The sequence below is a fragment of the Hoplias malabaricus genome, chromosome 17 (assembly GCF_029633855.1).
Source record: "Hoplias malabaricus isolate fHopMal1 chromosome 17, fHopMal1.hap1, whole genome shotgun sequence".
Classification (NCBI taxonomy): domain Eukaryota; kingdom Metazoa; phylum Chordata; class Actinopteri; order Characiformes; family Erythrinidae; genus Hoplias; species Hoplias malabaricus.
Genome location: NC_089816.1, coordinates 30,098,603 through 30,117,195, shown reverse-complemented (window position 1 = coordinate 30,117,195; position 18,593 = coordinate 30,098,603). Strand labels below are relative to the sequence as shown.

Here is an 18,593-nt window from a genome sequence, read left to right as displayed (position 1 = left end):
TGCCTAAAGACACAGTGCCATGTCACCAGGACATTCTGGGACCCAAGCCTGTTGATCGAATATTTAACCTAACCTAGAGTCTAACCTTTTTTGTAACTGTTCTGTTCTGTTCTGTACTGGATGGGAGCCTCTGGTCATAAAAGTAGCAAACAACATTGCTGTCGTGCCCAAATGTGCTTGCACTATGGTCTCATGCCTTATTTTGTCACTTGGTGGGTGTTTTGAGCTCTGACTCTTTAGCCGTAAATAATATTATTTAAATTATATATGATCAGTTCAGTCCGAGGAAAACCACAGTAAGTACATGCCCGAAACCCACTTCTTACTCTTTTCTGTGTACTGCTACAGAGAACGTTCATTCTCTAAAGTTGTTTTTCTTTGCTGGCTTTGCTTTTTTTTTTTTTTAAATTGATGATTTTTGTCCCCAAGAAAACATGAGTCACTTTAAGTTGCAGTGTTCTAACTGAAGACAGCCTCTATGAGTTAAAAAGCATTCAGGGCTTGTGTGTAGTCAAGGGGAATTCATTTTGTGCAAATGGAATGTGCTCTTTCTCCCCGTCCAGCAAAGTCAAACCGCTGCGGCTTGAATGTACTGCTGGTATTATATATACATTTGTGAGTACACAGAAAACATCTTGTTGTGTGTGCACTACTGGATTATTAAAGAAATGATGTTTGTGAAACTTCTAATCCTCTAAAAGGATACACTGTGAAAACTAATTTGGAGTCAGAAGAACAACATGGTTGAATGCCTGTAAGATTCCTCTGCTGATTTATTACGAGATATTTCCTAACAAATAACAGCAGTCTGATTCTTTTATATGCCACATTTACACCAAGTAATACTAGTGATGAATTATGAGGTCTCACTAAACTAGCCTTTTGCGTATATACATATAATTCTCTTCCTCCATCTTTGGTGGCACCACATTATGTCATCAAACAAATTGGGCTCCCATCTTTCAAATTATTCAACCCCTACATTTTGTTTCATTACCTGATTCAAATGACTTGCTTGGAGGGTAAAATGGAAAGCCCCCTTTGGGAATGAATGGGATATATTGAAGAAAGGGCCCCACCAGCGAGCCAGCCTCGTTTCTATATTTACCCTGTTGTCTGGGAAAATTAGGTCACTCAGGTGACCCCTCGGAATAAATTCACTGTCTTCCCAATGAATCATTTGCTGTTTATTATGCGTCTGCAGTGCCGAGCGGGACATTAATAATCCATGAGCTATGTGTCGGTGAGTTGGCTTTCAGACTTCCACCTCCAGCTCTTTAAAGCCTTTTGTCCTAGTTGACATATTTCTCAAGTCATATCCACCCTCTCCCGTTTTGGCATCTTATCCTTACTCTTGCTACTGCCAACCTACATCCCAAGCATTAACCTCGATCCTTAATAACATTCAACACTTGTTGGTTGCACCTGACGCAGCAAATGCTTGTGTCAACATCTGACAGTTGACTTGTTGGAACAGACTAGAGACAGAGCTGTCTTGTTTTTTTTTTTTTCCCATGGAGGAAAAACTTCTAAGGAGAATTTAAAGCAGGAGAAAAAAATTCTCTTCTAAAAACTTGAGCTCGTTATCCTGTTTGAGTCTCAGAATTATTTTGTGTGTTTTTGATTTATGTAGAAATGAGTTAGTGCAGGTAGTGCACGAAACTTCCTCCTTCTGTCTCTGCCCATCCCGTCAGCACACGTCCCTATTGTAAATAGAGGAAACACAAAAGCCCCAGTTTCCTGTTTCCAAAACACTACATGTGAATCCCCACCTTGGTGTCCAAAAATGATGGACGTTCCTTAGAAGCATAGCAGACGGAGGGAAAGTGGTTTGGTTGCAAATGTATGTTAAAGATCAGTGAAGTGGCTCAAAGAGAATTGAAAGGAAAACATTAAGAACCTGACACACTGTACCGCGAAGGACTATCAAACGTAAATGTTCGACTAATGTAAAATCAGAGTTTGCGTTCGAGGCCCCATTCCTTGTAACGTTGGTGTTGAGTTTTGAGTAACAGCTGGGAAGAGGCATGAGGGCAGATTAAATTCCACTGTCAGTATGTTAATTATTTTGTTTTTGTTTTAGAATCGAGCCAACTGCAAGACTTTCCCATAGTGTACTAGTGTCACAAGACTTTTTTAGGTTTTATTGTCCGCAAACAAATGTCATAAATGAAGTCAATTGTTGACTATTCTTTTTTTTTTTTTGGTGTGACTAATTTGCTGTGGAGTATTTTATTAGGATGTAATTAGCTCTCGTTTATTGTCAAGTTCTGCTAAATGGAAGAGACTGTCTCCTCAGAAACAAAGACGAATTTTCATTAGAGCAATCAGTTTTGCATTGGCAATGATGGCAATGTCGTTAAGCTTGTGTCAGAGCTGAAGGATATTTAAAGTTGACAGCTATAAAGAGCAAAGAGCTAACGTGCATGCTACGAAATAAAACCTCTGTGCATGAGAATATAAGATAGCTTGACCTTCAAAGCACCATTTGTGTGCAACCATGGTCTTTAAAGTTAAAACATCTCCAAAACAAGATTCCTGTGGCTGCTAAGGAAAAAAAAAGGTGGAAAGAAGGCACCGTGAAGTTAATAAGTGAATGATAGCTCCATCCCTGAGGCTAGGGAGGGAGCTACCTGTCTGAACATTGCTACGTTTTCTCACTGGCCACCATTGTTCTGCAGTTTCACAGGGGCTTTCAGTCTCTGGCTGAGATCTAATTAGATGACCGCCACTCCAAATGGTTACTTATGTCATTTCGAGGCTTGATGAGTAAATGAAGTCGACAAGGCCTTAGCCGCCAGTGAATGAGACCGGGAAAAAAGAAGCAGGGGAAGAAAGATGAAAAGAACAGGGGGTAGTGGGGGTTGGCAGAGGTTGAAGATCGGAATAGCCAAGGAGCCGGTGTGAAAAGCACAAACTGTTTCACACAGCGAAGAGAGAGAATCCCGTGCACCAGGGCTTTTACCATGCCGGAGTCTCAGCAATGCACTTTCTCTGGAGTTTTTTTTTTTTCCCCCAAACACCGAATAAACCTGTGATTGTGTCTGCCTGCCAGTGCCCGTGACTTCATCCCTGTGAACTGAGACGTGACGACGTGTAAACAGGGTCCATCTCCGCCCCCCTTCCCCCTTTTTTTTCTTAGCTGATGTTAACGTGGAGGACAGGCCCCCTGAAGTAAAAGGCCCTGGCCCTGGGCAGCCACCAGCCCCCTAATTACAAGCCATGCAGAAAGAGAAAGCCAAGCTCCCAGGCCCCCAGCTTCTAGTTATAATTCTTCCAGGCACAAAGTATTCACAGAGATAAACATTGACTGGTATTATTTTACGTCTTTTTTTCCTTCCTTTTTTTTTTACTTCAACCAGTGACACTAATGAGAGAGATAGATTTCTGCCCCCAGCACGCAAGCGAGCTGGTATAGCCCACCTAGTACAGTGCTTTTTTAGCACTTCAGCACTAACAGCTGGGCAATGCTGAAGAACTCCCATAAGGCATTCTTACATACAGCCCTTGTATATTTAATAGGGCCTAACCACAGTGAATAATTTGTGGCCAATACAGAGACCAAATTTAGAGGCAAAACGATTAATTAACCCTTAATTAGGCTGATATAACTACATTAAAAGTGAAACAGACATTATACTTCTTCTTAAAAATGCTTTTTTGACTGATATTAGTATCTGCCGTCAAATAGGAAGTGTCTGAAAAGATCATTGGGATATTTATGATATTCTGAAATTTTATATATATATATATATTAGGTCCTAATATGTGTGCCAAGCATTCAAGTTCATTCAAAATCATGCTCATGATGTTCCCTTTGTCTTGTTTTCCCTGCTGCAGCCACATCCAATGGCACTTTTGAAGGCTTGGAGAATCGAGAAGGAGGCGTCTGCAAGAGCCGCTCCATGAAGGTCATCATGAAAGTTGGACAAGGTAGGTGAAGCCCAGCACCTCATGGCAAATGTGTAATAATGCTATTAAGAGTCAGTTCCGAGGTACAAGAAGTAAACAGAGCAGATATTTGTAGCCTGGTTTTGTTCTGACACTTTATTAACTTTTTTATTATTAAAATTAATTTATTAACTTTAATAAAAGGTTTAGTTTGTTATTAGATGTAAAAATAAGTTTTAAAATAATTTGGTGTAATGTATAATTGTAGTATGAATTGTCACTGTTATAGAAATGTCATTTATATATATATATATATATATATATATATAGTCACTGTCCAATAAAAAACATGTATCTCCAAAATGATAATGTTACAGAAGGAATAAACTTTCTTAGCTTATGAAGGACAGTAATTAAAATTCGACAAAAGTGGAGATGCTTTTCATTGGACAGCAACGATATATTACGTATTAATATGCTACATTCATGCTCACCAACATCACATTCAGCATCTTTAAATCATCTAAACTAAAACTTGGGTAATACATTATCCCTAAGAACAGAACAAATCCATGCAAATGCTTTTGGGGCACTTTTTCCTTGATGGAGCTCATAACGAATGCAGTGATGAATAAATTCCCTTCAATTGGCTTTGGTTTATTTATTTATTTATTTATTTATTTATTTTGGTTAAGTGAAATGACAATTATCATTTTTAATTCTACACAGGAGTTACCATAAAATGACAAAGGAGTGGGAGAATGATTGAAATACAGTTATACGTTACACAAATTATGCTGTGACATTTGTTGAATTTCTTGTACCGTTGCTTTGGAAACCAGTAAATGGCATTTGTAAAATTTCCACTTATCTACATTTTGGTAATTCTGACTGTTTCCTTCGCTGAATTTACATGGAATAACTTTGACTATTAATGTCATTACTGCTTTGGTGGCAAGATGATCCTTTGTCACAGCCCAAACACATGGCGCCTCACAGCCAAACCCGGAGAAGAAAGTTCTGCTTTAAATCAAAAACCTCTCTTTTCAAGAGTTTTGACAACAAACAGTTTACAAAAGGCTCGCTTAGTTTAGAAGGTCTGCAGCTGAAATGACACAGCAGTCAAGGAGAAAGAACATCTGCATACCAGCATTTCTAAATTGCATGTTTGGGCGCTGGTGTGGAAATCTACAAAACAGAAATATGCGCCCTAGACGGCATGGCTGAATGAGAGCCAGTCGGGGCCCTTGAAATGGATGAGCGATAATGAAAGTTTTTTAGATGAGTAGCCATGACCTCAGTGTAAGAAATGGCTTTAACAAGCTCCTGTCCATAAACTCCATCGCCCCAGGCGCAGGAATTTACAGTCAGACTATAAGACGGCTCCCCGTCCCCGTGTATGTAAAGAAGTCTTGTGACTTCACTCCTGTAAAGATGTTGGTTTTAAGGCATGAAAAGGGTATTTATAAACTGTTAATGATTGACTTGTTTACAGTGAAGTTTTAATCACACTGTGCTGTGGTTTTTAATGCACATATTATCAGGAATCATTTAAAACCCCAGTTATATGTGCGTCTTTTCTCCCTTATCCTGGGTAATTATAGCAAGGTGAAGGGATCAGAGTGACCACAGTTTCCTTTTTGCTCTCAGCCATGCTGGCCGGAGGCACAGCTTCTGTAATTGCAGAACATGTCGGTCCCTGGCCTGATTCAAACTATATTTTTACTCTCCTTACATTACCCTTGCAAAGAGCCATGTTCTTACTCGTTCATGGTCTGTGGGAGATGCTTGTCAAGGCCATGTTTTAGAATGGGCCAGGGCATGCTGAACAAGGCCACGGTGGCTGCCCAGAGCTGCACATATCCACTCACCTTTTTCCACCTGGCAGGACTCATACCACAACACACTTGCATGCATTTGACTGCACCCTGTCCATGTATTATGGATAGTCAAAAAGATGATGAGTGGCGTAGTCGCTCTCTGCACTCGTTCGAAACCCAAGCGGCAGCCAGGCTATGAATATTTAGGGGAGAGAAATAGATGAGATGGAAAGAGAGAGGGGGGGAAAAAAGAATCAAACGTGTGTTTTTTCGTCTTTCAGGGCGAAGCCAGATGGAATATGGGAAAAGCAGACACTCCCCGTAATACCCAGCAGGCCTTAGACCTGTTTTTGGCCCAGGCTGCAGGAAGCAGAGCCGCTAGCTGTTAGCCACTAGCCATGCTCTCAGAGCCTCTTCTTTTTGGCCTGTGCTGAGCCTCAGAGGAATCAAACCACAATGGAAAGAACAGAGTAGCCTCTCCTGACCCTCACCCCTCCACTCACACACACACACACTAACCAGACCCACCAGGGACACAGAGATAAGAGGAGCATGATGGGAGGAGTGGGAGTGGAGATCTGATAGCTCGCTGAGGGTTCATCAGGCTGGGATAACAATTATCTCTTTTAGAATGGCCCCTGACCTCCCCACCTGAAGGCACCCGGTGGACGGCCGGAAACGTGCGCTTCGGTTCAAGACGCTACACACAGGAGCCACTGAGCACAGCTGGTAAAACCAGAGTTTTCCAGCTCACTTCACTTTTCACATCCCAACGTAACCCCACTCGCTCTCCTCCAAGAGCGCAAGTGTATGAGCTTCTCCAGACAGACTCCGAGCCACCACAATAAATAAGACATATTATGGCCTTTTAACAGTATGAATAATGTATAACAATAAAAACTTAATATATAACCATGTTAACCCCATTCTGCCATGGGTGAACGTGCGGCAGTTGCAGCCGCCGACTGGCGAACACACAGTCTTGTCCTCCATTCCTCTGCACGAGATTAATTGGCGTGTGCAGAAAGCGCATTCCGCTGCATGTTTGTTCAAGGGGAGGGACGTATTTAGATATGAAATAGCTCTTATGATAGCGCTGTAATTGTGATGCATTTTGCAGACATGGGCAGTCGTCTTTTAAACAGGCCTGCACGCTTCCCAGGGAGCCGGAGCCAATGGGCTTATTTAAGTGATTGCGCCTGAGGCAGAGAAGCTCTCATTAAGTTGCTCCGATATTTGATATTGTGTTCGGTAATGAGGCTACTTAGTCATATGAGACGTAGTGATTTGAGATAAATCCTATTATATGTATTAGATTTACTATGTATGGCATACCACAGTAAACAGTATACATGGGATATATGGGATTCATATATTTCTAATATGTTTCTTCCGCCTCAAAAAGGAGCGTTCTTTTAAATAATGACGAGTTCATCAGGGAGAAAGGTGGCTCAGAGTAGGAAATATTTAATAACTGCAGTTTATTGATTTCGCTTGGTGCTCTAACAAAGGCGGTAATGAGATTTTGATAGAAATTTTAATATCTGGCTTTGTTCGCCATCCAAAAGCAAAGAGTGTGGGATGCATATTTTATTCTGCTTTTGTTGCTCCTCCATTTATCTCCCTCCCAGATCCCAATGCGGCAGTGCCCGACACAGAACAGACCGAATCACCCATGCCTAAACCCGATGCCAGCTCCAACCCTGCTAACCCAGACCCGGATGGACCTTTGGAGCCTGGGAACACCGGTATGGCCTTATTATTATTTTTTTCCCCTTTCAAATATTTTACTATCCTCTCTTTCTGTGTTTTTAAGTGCAGCCGGAACGTTTTGAAGGCGATAGAGACAGAGATAGAGCCATCCACAACCATTAAAGTCAGTGAGCAGGGTTGGACTGAGGTGAAGGGAATTTCTGGCATCCGCACTTTGAATGTATAAAAAACAGATTTTTTCTCTCCTCGGATTTCAGTCACTAGAGCTGCCTTTTTTTTTTTTTTTTTTTTTTGCAAGGCTCTGTCCACCCAGGACGCCAGCCAATGAAAGGATAAAACAAAATCAGATGTGCAAAAAGCCCCCTTCTGCCTCATTCTCACAGAATCAGGATTGTACCATATTTCAGCATGTTTTGTGCATGTGCTTTTGCAACAAAAAAAAAGACAAATGTGTCTTAGTGCAAAGGTCCATTACAATCCATCGCAATGTTTTGAATTTGGACTATGTTCCTTGCTCTTCTCACCACTAAACTAGCTGCATAATGCAAAGCATTTTTTTTCTTTTGCTATTGAGAATTTTATGGGAATTTTATAAATAATACATTTGAAACTCATCAGAAACCAGGTTAATCGAGGCCTTAAAATCGGATTTTCACTGAAAAATTAAATGTTCCCTTTGACCGGGACTATCTTTGATAGTCAAGATCTGCTTTTTCAAATTTTCCTCTTCTGTTTATAGCACTGCAGAAATACACAATAAATGATATCTATCAATTAGTAAAGTGCAGATACTACCTAAATATTCAGAAGCATTTCTTACACTTGAACACTCTAATAAACACTTGGTTTTTTTACATATTATTGCAGACAAATATGAGCAAATTAATTAAAAGCAATAATAGAATCTGATTTGAAATCTGAAATTGATATTTTGATTGATTGATTATTATAACATCTCTTACTTTTTTGATAGATTTGCTTCACGGCAACAGTGCACAATTAAAAGAGTTAATAAAAGACAGCTACTACATTTGGTTAATTCCACATTTGGGGTCTTACTGAGGTTTCTATGTTTCCTTCTTTTTTTAAAAAAACAAGCATTTAACCTGTACAAATGCAGCTTAGTGTTAAACATAAGACTTCTGTTGAGAATGGGGGTATTCCAGATATTAAACAGTATGTTGAGGGCAACACAAATAAAGTCTAAGCTATTCTTAATATAAAAAAACGGTTCAATTAAGTTAAATTCTGTCATGGAATCACGCATTTTTAAATAAAGGAACATTGTTTGATATTTTCTATATTCTATATTTTTGTGTTTTAAAGTATCCTTTCTTCCGTCTAGACACGATCAACCAGGATAACAAGGACAATGGTGTGGATGGTATCCTGGGCTCCAAGATTGCTGTATTCTCAGCTATCGGTGCTGGCTGTGTTATCTTCCTCATCCTCACCATTTTTTTGATTATCCTGCTGATAAAGATCCGCAAACGTTCACGGAAGCCCTCCCAGCCACGGCCGACTGCCCTGTCCCTCAGCACGCTGGCCAGTCCCAAGATGACCGGCAGTGCAGGCTCAGAACCCAGCGACATCATCATCCCTTTACGGACAGAGAACAACTACTGCCCTCATTACGAGAAAGTCAGCGGGGACTATGGTCATCCCGTGTACATCGTACAGGAGATGCCTCCACAAAGCCCCGCCAACATCTACTACAAGGTGTGATGATGGGGGGAAAAAAGCGGGGAAATAAAGAACAGAGGTATTTTGTGTCACACTTCCATTAAAGGACCTCTTTGTGAGCCACTATTTTTACTACCATGACCTCTGACATTGAGAGGCTTTGTAAAAGGAGGCCAGACCAGAACAGAAACAGTCGACGAAGACCCACAGATCTGCAGATTCTGCGTGAAACAAAACAGTGATTTTGTTCGTTTTGTTGATTGAAGGCTTGCTGTGGGAGCTTTTCATCGCTTTTCTTCTTTCTCGCATTTGTACAAGTTCCATGAAACGCCATTCTGAGCAGCTGGAACAAGAGAAAGCTGTTTGCTGTGAATTGCTTCGGAAACAAAGCAGCCAGAAACGGCACACTGAACACGAGAATAAACAAGCTATTTTCTAACTTAAATTAAAGCCAATCCTGCTTTTGTCGGGCTGGCCATCCAGTTGAAAATGGAGCCTTTTTAATGCTCAGGTAACAAGGGCACAAGGAGGTGACAAAATAATGGAAATCATATGATGTTTGCCTTACTATTTTTGATGGAAAACATTCTTGCTCCTTCCACAAAGGTATTGATTTGCAGTTCTGTTTTTACGCTATCCTTTTCAATATACGCTCTCTTAAGTGAATTTTTCACTTCTATCTCGCCCACTTTTGTGTGTTTAACATTTGTAGTAAATGATCATTTGGTCCCATTTGTCCTTTTACATATAGTCAGTAATCATATTCTTCGTCATGTATTTATGTACACATGGCATTTGCAATCGAGCTCTTGTGTTCACAAGTAGAGGCAGCCCCTGACCCTGGTATTTGAGACTAAGCCGCTTGCATTTCAGAAGCTGTTCCCGCACGCATGTCAAGGCAGGCCATGGAAAATTGTGGTTACTGATGCTTCTGCAGTCTGTTAACTGTGTGTTGGAGGAGAAGAAATCTCCGGTTTATGTGGAAGTGTTAATGTGTGCTATTAATTACCTTTTCAACAACAGACCAGCGCGATGAATGACAGAATTAAAATTTGATGCCAAAAAAATTGTGTCATGTCCTAACAAATGGTGCTGGAGAGCAATCAGATTGCTAATTAGCTCTGTAGAAACCAGACCTTGGCCCTTGTGTCAAAATGTAAAGCTGGAAATTCATGTTTAAGTAGGGAAAATTGGCTGTTAGGTCAGTGCTTTAGAAATACTTAAGTGAGGTTTAAGTCTGAGTAAAAATAATCAACTTCAGAAGTGTGGGCCACTGTTTAGTTGGCAGGAAGCATCGGCAAAATTTTAATAGCACAGCCTCGAGACGTGTGAGTTACATGTGAAATTGACCCATAAAATACATAAATACAGACTGTGAAGGGAAATACGGAAATATGGAATAACTCTAAACTCTCAAAGCTACCAAGGCTGTGCTTTATCTGGTACGTTCACTCTTTTACCTGTAGAATTTTCAGAGCAGAGTACTTCTGACATAAACCATTGGGTGTAATTGTTTGAAATTCAACCACATTTGACAGCTACTGTGATAAAAATCACATTATATTGTTGATTTTCTTCCTTGCCAACATTTTTTTCCCCTTCCTCCCTAGATTTGACCGTCTGGTTCCTAACATGTTTTCCCTCCCTATGATAACACGAAACATATCACCAACTTTAATGTTCTGTTTGTCTTACTTTCAGGTAAATCACAATAATCTTCAGTCATCAGAGGTTACAAATTACAATAAATTACAAATTAAGGTCTAGCTCGGTATTTGTGAGGGAAGGTTCAGATTGCGCTTTAGTTACAGAGACAAAAGGAAAAAAACATAATAAAGCGTGTCAGCAAAGGACAAGCGTTTTCTTGTAAAGAATATTACTGAAGAAAGCTCAAATTTATCTAGCAGTAAAAGTGTTTACTGCCTATCGCCAAGTGTTTACGTCCAGGAACAATGACGGCATAGATAAGTCTTGCCGACGTATGAAAGAATTTACAGCCTACAGCAGTTTTCCTGGGAGACTGGAGGTCATTTCCTTTCTTATGTTTAATTTTTTAAGTGTTTTATTCTTAGTTAATGTAGTGACATCTCAGTGTAATTTACAATCTGGCAGGAAAGATAAATAATTCAAACTAAGACCATGTAAATATGTGGATAAATTTAAAATAACCTAATTTCACCTGAGCCCTGTTTAAGAAACAATACAAAATTACATTTTTGTAATGGTTATTTTGTAAATAGTTGTCTTTTTAAATTACATTTTGTATTTTTTTTTTCTTTTAATGGTTGAACCTAAGCTAAAATGTCAGTACTCTCTGAGAGGTTGATGCGGAATAGCCAGGCATGCCCAAAGTGCCAGACATTGTTCAGTGTTTCCCATTCATTTCTCAAATAATCTTATTTATTTGAGATCCCATACATCTTATTATTGAGCCCATATACTGAATCATCGATGTCCACATTGAACCTCACTGTGGAGGTGAAAAATAACTTGAAAGACACATTGCCTCGAAATGGAGTCAAGACCAGGGGCCTCATTTATAAAACTCTGCGTGGATTCTGGAGTGAAAGTGTGTGTGCGTAACCAAGCCAGAAAAGAGCATACGCCCAAAAAAAAATCAGGTTTATAAAACCGTGCGTACACACTCCTCACACACTCTTTTCTCTTTATAAATCACAACCTTCTTCAAAATATGTGCAGGTGAACCAGCCTCATGCTCGGCCGATGTAACACATTTACCTATAAATGGTCAATGCAAATAAACTCATGAATATTTAAATATAGGCTTCTCCATTTTCGCATGAGATAGTGGAGACAATGGAGGACTGAAACTTTGGAAACTTTGTAGACTGCGTGGTAGAATTTATTGTCATAATTTCTTTATTGTTTATGGTCGAGGCGAGGTAACGTGTGTTGTTTGGTCGCCTCAGTCGTGCCATTTGAAACAAACACAAGTTAGTTGAGTGACAACATGTGGCTGCAGCAGTAAACGGTGTTAAATCGGCTCATTAACCAGTCTACATCGTCGGCAAAAAAAATGTCCTGATCTCTGAAAACATGTTGTCGTCTTATTTGTCAGTTAGCTACGTTTTGTAGTGCCAAAAAAGCCATTATGACTTCAGAGGCATCAGCCTCTTGCATATTTATATAGACCTGTGATTCTATGCAAGTTACAGCTGTTTAAGCTCATAATTATCTGCAGCTATTACCAGCCCGTAACGAATTACTGTCTATATATAATGAATAATAATAAAAACAAAAACAGTAATAATAGTAGTAGTAATAATAATAATAAAGTTATGACACTTTTCAAAACAGATAAATTTATTAGAGAAACAAAACAAAATACAATGTTTTAAATGAAAAATCTAAATAAAATACAGAGTGAAATAAAACAAACAAGGATACTATAAATAAAGTAGAATGAAATACAGCAAGCAATGTAACTTTAATTAACTTTGTTAATCTTTCTTAATTCTTCTTTAATCTTTATTCGTTATAGACGGATACGTGTGAGGATAACTCAAAAACGTCTTATGGCTACACATGGGTCATACCTTGCTTTAATATACGCTCATTTGTGCGCAAAGTATTTCTTTTTAAATCACGGTTTCTGTGTGAGATGTTACGTACGCACGTTTCAGACACATTTTTGTGTGTACACACACCTTTATAAATGAGGCCCCAGAAGTGGTGACCAAGCAGCCATTTAATTTTAACCAGCACTTAGATGTTTCCCCTTTTAAAATGCTAGTGTTTCATTACATTTGGGCATAACTTTAAATCAACTTGTGCATCCATTACTGTATGTCACAGGGCTGTGCCTTTAACTGTGTGTCAAATTAATCTGGATTTTGGTTGAGTAATAGGATCATGCCAAGGTTTGGCAGACCATGCCTGATAAATCAGAAGGTGTGTGTGATCTTCATTATCTCATTACCCAGCTCTCTCTCCAGGACAGCTTCTGGGAAAGAAGAATTGCAGCATTATAATACCTGTATGGCTGAGCCAACCTTGACTTCACTTTCGTAGGCACTACTTTGTTGTTGATATGAGTGTCTCTCCAAGAGGTCACACTCTTAATTGTTTAATGTAGACCAGGCCAAACACTAAGACCCAGTAAACACTCACTCACTCACTCAATTTCAGGGCGTCTGCCAACACATCCAAAAGAGCTTAGCTGAGAGAATGAATATAAAGGAAAAGGAGCGAGTCTGTGGGGATAACGGACTCCCTGGTGTTTTACATATTTCACGTAAACCCTCACGAAAATTGCACAAAATCCATTGGTATACTCTTGTGTTTGGTCTGCCAGAAAAACAGAATCATCCAGAAGCTGAATCACATAGAACTTCTGTTTCCTACTTTCAAGAGGATTTTCCTATTACTTGAAGTACAGACTTCCTTAGGCTTTGCCTATTACTTCCTGTCTTTTCTTATTTGCCGTTCATAGTTGTTCCCATTTTTGGAGCTTGTCTCCATGTCAGTAAATATGTTGCAGTGAAAACACCCACTTAGATTTGTGGTCCGTATTGTGGCATGTGTTAGGCCTCACTTCTTTCCATTAACGAAATTTGATGTGCAGGTTGTTTTACGTTTTTTTTCTTTTTTTGTGTCACTTCACCGTGATGATGACCCCAGTTAATGGTGAAACCCAGTAATCTCATTACTAGACGCCTTTTTGGATGAACATTGCCTTTACATAAAAGACTTGGTTCAGTTTTTTTTTTATGTTCAGGAGCAGTTGTGCCATCTGCTCTTTTTTTTCCTTCTTTTTTATTTGATCAGTACAGTATTATGTTGCGTGTACATGCTCACAATGCCTGATTATGTGTGTTTGTAATAGTCCCATGCTGATTTTTTTTTGCCATGTACAACACAGCTTTCTTGCATAGTTCATCACAGCTGACATAAATGATGGACATAAAACAACAACTTGAAACCTGATCTTGCTTATTTGACGAAATAAATTTCTTTTCCCATGGAAGTGTGCCTGCGCAGTTTTCTCTGATAACTTCATTTGTTTGTAGAAAGGCTGTATGTTGTATGAATCTGATTTTACACACCCATACTGGCACCTGTTTGGCTAAAGAGTCCCTGTTTTGTAAGGGAGAAGGCAGGTTTGGTAACAGTTAAAGCGTTAACATGTCTCAGCTTTGACCTGGCCCTCGTCCCACATACCGGAAAGGCTGAGGTTCCAGGTGGCAGCTATGCAGCTAGTTAAACCGTTGCTGAAACCTGCAGCCATTTAACATTTTTACCCACCTTCCCCTGCTCCTAACGAACCAGCAGCCAGCCAACTGCAATAAAAGGGCTCGCCTTGAATTCCAGATGTCATTGAGGAGCAAAGTATCTCAACTGGCAGGAGACTACAGCTGAGGACTTCATTTTACTCCCTGTATTTGCTTTTTCTGGTCCTTCTTCTCGCTGCATAGGAGAGAGGGAGAGTATGGTTTGCTTGGAGATGCTGATGTACAATAACTGGGTGACTAGGCTCCTTCCGCAGCAGGCTATAAATTACCCTGCTCATTTAGCTCCAGCTCTCTGGGTGCCCCCACTTCTCAGCCTGGGACTTTTAATGGGCTAGAGTCTGGGCTTGAGCAACTCTGAGAAGCAGGTGATTAGGCCGAGAGCTCTTGTGTCAGCGGGGCTGCAAGATGCACGTGCACTCGTCCTCTCTCCTCCTCTTCCTCCTCCTCCTCCTCCTCCTCCTCCACTTGTGGTGATGATTGTCCATGCTGCCAATATGACACAGGCGAAACCTGGACAAAGACCATCTATTCACTTTGTCCAACAGGGCCTCGGCCAGTGCTAACTAGCCCGGTGTTATGCCTGCACAGATGGGCCTGTTCAAACGAGCAAGACACAGTCAGGCATTATGGGAATTCATGCTTTTTCATCGGTGCTAGTCATTTTAATGTCCATGTAAAAGGATTTCTATTCACCTAAATGCTTAAGCTCATTTTCCATATATCCATACAAAGCAGTGCATAACCACTGAGTTATATAATTAGGGCATGGCATATCAGCAGCCTATATATTATATGATGCACTATAGGATAATTATTTTTTGGGGGTTTATAGATAATTTAGCTTGTAACTGACCATTAGAGCCCATCTGATATGAACTTTTTGGGATTAATACCAGTTTAAATATTCCAGTTACCAAAAGTTTTAGAGAATACAATGTACAAATCTTATATATATATATATATATGTTATTAATTAAATGTTATACTGCCATACCACTTGGTTTTGGATTCTGTTAATAGTTATGTTTTGTGTTTAAATTCACCATTTCAAAAATGTATTGTTTTCTTATGTTTTACCAGCTGTTTAATGCATTGATGCCACAAATAAAACTGATAAAATAATAGCCTATTACTGGCAAAATACAAAAATTGAGGGCTACTGGCCACTAGTTATGCATATTTCACATTCAATGTTATATTCCATGCTGTCCAAGTTTTTTGAAAACAAATGATTTAGACAATACCTTTATTCATTTCAAGAAGTTCCCTATCCCAATATTTTCCAGATGCAATATTAAACTTTTATGTGCTTTCTGAATCTTTTACTGGGAATAATGCTAGTTATTTTAACTTTACAACTTCAATATCAACGTATTGTCCCCTTTTTAATATTATTATATATAAATATTTTATTTTAAATATGTAGTTTTATTTTCTACACTTTATTCTATATTAAATTCATCTTCACAATCGTATGTATGTTGTTTTTCACAGAAGAAAGACATGCTGAAGTTTAATTTGTTTTTCAAAAATTACGATTCGGTATTTTTTAAAGATGTAGCTAAATGAGGTGATTACAGATCAGACCCCTCACTATTTTCACATATGCCTTAAGTTAGCAGTTTAATAAAGTAAATAAATCAAACTAGAATTAGTATGTGTTAAAATTATATTTCACATCCATATAATAAACTGTGAGTGTGTACAGTAGCCAGAATAACCTTAGCTCGACGCTAAAGTTTAGCTCCCGAAGGAACGGAAAATTCGAAGAAGAAGAAGAAGCCTGAGGTGAATTTATGGGTACGGTTGTAGCATAAATGCAAACGTTTTTAGGCTGTAAGTTTTGCTACTTATTCCAAGGTTCCATTCCACCTTAAATGTTACAGACGTTACATGCAAGAGTGGTCAAGCTTATTTGGAAATTGGAATATGATGTTGGTGTGGAAAGCCAAATTGAGCCTCATGTATTTTCCCCGTTAAGGTGGAACGGACAACTAATGAGAAGCTAAGTCAGGTATGCGAAGTGCTCTTTTACATTGGATGTAAAAGAAGGGGGGGGGGGGTAGCATTGTAGCTATATATCTCCCATTAAAGAAGGACAGTAGCATTTTAAACGCTAATTCCAACTGCCCTTTTTAAGTGGAAAGTAACATTTTAATAAGGAAAGCCATAAGACACTTTGCTGCACTATTTAATGTGGAATGGATGTTTTGAAAAAAAAAGCCAATTGCCAGCTTTTCCTTAGTTGTTTTCTTATTGTATTAGTTACTATGTAAAGTATGTTTGTTGGAGGTGGGCGGCACGGTGGTGCAGCAGGTAGTGTCACACAGCTCCAGGGGCCTGGAGGTTGTGGGTTCGAGTCCCGCTCCGAGTGACTGTCTGTGAGGAGTTGGTGTGTTCTCCCCGTGTCGGCGTGGGTTTCCTCCGGGTGCTCCGGTTTCCTCCCACAGTCCAAAAACACACGTTGGTAGGTGGACTCAAAAGTGTCTGTGTTGCCCTGTGAAGGACTGGTGTATTCCCGCCTTGCGCCCAATGTTTCCAGGTAGGCTCTGGACCGACCGCGACCCTGAATTGGATAAGGGTTACAGATAATGAATGAATGTCGGAGCATGCTGATCTTCATTCGTAAGTTTTATGGTTTAGAGACATATTACATAGGGTGACCAGATCTGAGATGGTGAAAAGGAGGACACGTCTGTCTGTGTGTGTGTGTGTGGGGGGTGAGGTGTCGCCCTTCGCTGCCGTTGTATGCTTAGCTGAATCTGCGTGTGCTTTTAGGTCCTTTACACCTTTATTTGCTACACAAAACATGGGAATTTCTTTTTTAATTCATCCGAGAACTCATATTTACGTTTCGGCATAGCTGCTCGAGATGAGGGTAGGTACTTGAGCTTTGCCTGACGTAAACAAGGACTACTGACGTGCAGACTGACCAATTAAATGTTTACAGAGAAGGTTATCGACCAATAACGGTAGCTCTAAAGATTTTAGTCTACTTCACCACGCCCCCTTCTCACTCAAGCGAACCAATCGGAGTAGGGGAGGGCGGGACTAGTTTGTGAACGAAACTTCTCGAAGTTCCATGTAAGCTCTAGAAAAACAAAATGCCGGACGGTTGTAAAATTCCTGCCGGACATTTTTAAAGTCTAATAAAGAGGACATGTCTGGGTAAAAGAGGACGTCTGGTCACCCTAATATTACATAACGTTTCTTGGACATAATAATACATAATATTTTACAATGTATTATTTAACATGGATCATTTGAATAATTTAGTTTGAGAGATACTATGTAGTTACATTAAAGATAGTATACCATCAACCCATAAACGTCCTCGAGAAAGACCCCAAAATTTGCAGACTGGTGTTAGTGTGAACACCCCCCTCCCAGATCTGCTATATGAAGTCAAATATACAGTAATATGCGTAGGTTACATCGTTTATTGTGGAAAAGGCAAGGGCTCCTCATGGTGATATCTGTAATTCTCAGTAACATCAATTGGACATTCTTTTTAGCGTAGTTGGAGATTCAGCATAGCTTTTTTATTGTCAGAATCTGAAACACATGGCTGTAGGCTAGAGGCAGCAGAGGGATGAAGCCCCATTATGGAAAGCAGCCTTTTCTTGAAATGGCATTATATCAATTCTGAGCTTTGCATATTTTCACTGCTACATATTGGCTGCTATATTGGATGTCTTTTCTGAGCTGGGAAAAATTATTTTCACTTAGCGTTTTGTTCATCCCCTGTTTGCTCCCTGCTTTTTTGTTAGAAATGAGCTGCATTATGTGCAATTACATTTAGATGGCCAAGGGATTAGCTCCTTGTATGCATCCTTCAGGTTTGAGAGCTTTAACGTTGCGTGAAATGATATTAACTTTATTGAGCATCACTTCTTAGATGGATGCCTCAGCAAATATGTCCTTCTTTATTGCAGGCACTCAATAGCACTGCTAAGGCTAACGGAGCATAAATGGGCATGGACAGCCTACGGCAAGGCTCAGCACCACCGAACGGATTTCTGAAAACAATATGCAGCACAGTGTATAAGCCTGCAGGCAGGTAGGCTCACTCATCAGGCTTTCCCCCACCCCCTCCCCCCTTTTAGCTGCCACGAGGCCCCCACTGTGTGAAGCGGCTGTGGGTTTTATTAAAATCTTCCTCTTGCCTTGCCATCGGGTGCTTGCATTTGTTCTGAAAACACAAAGCTCAATACTACAAACTGCTGATGCAACA

General features: G+C 39.9%; 1 protein-coding gene across 1 annotated transcript in view; it reads left to right on the top strand.

Annotated features, from left to right (window-relative positions):
• LOC136673601 (ephrin-B1-like) overlaps positions 1 to 14,082 on the top strand; it is a 59,021-nt gene extending 44,939 nt beyond the window's left edge. Inside the window, exons 4-6 of the mRNA XM_066649181.1 lie at positions 3,841 to 3,933; positions 7,343 to 7,459; positions 8,770 to 14,082. Coding sequence (XP_066505278.1) covers positions 3,841 to 3,933; positions 7,343 to 7,459; positions 8,770 to 9,149 — 590 coding nt within the window. The 3' untranslated portion in view covers positions 9,150 to 14,082. The remainder of the gene's footprint in view (positions 1 to 3,840; positions 3,934 to 7,342; positions 7,460 to 8,769) is intronic.
• Positions 14,083 to 18,593: the final 4,511 nt, after the last annotated feature.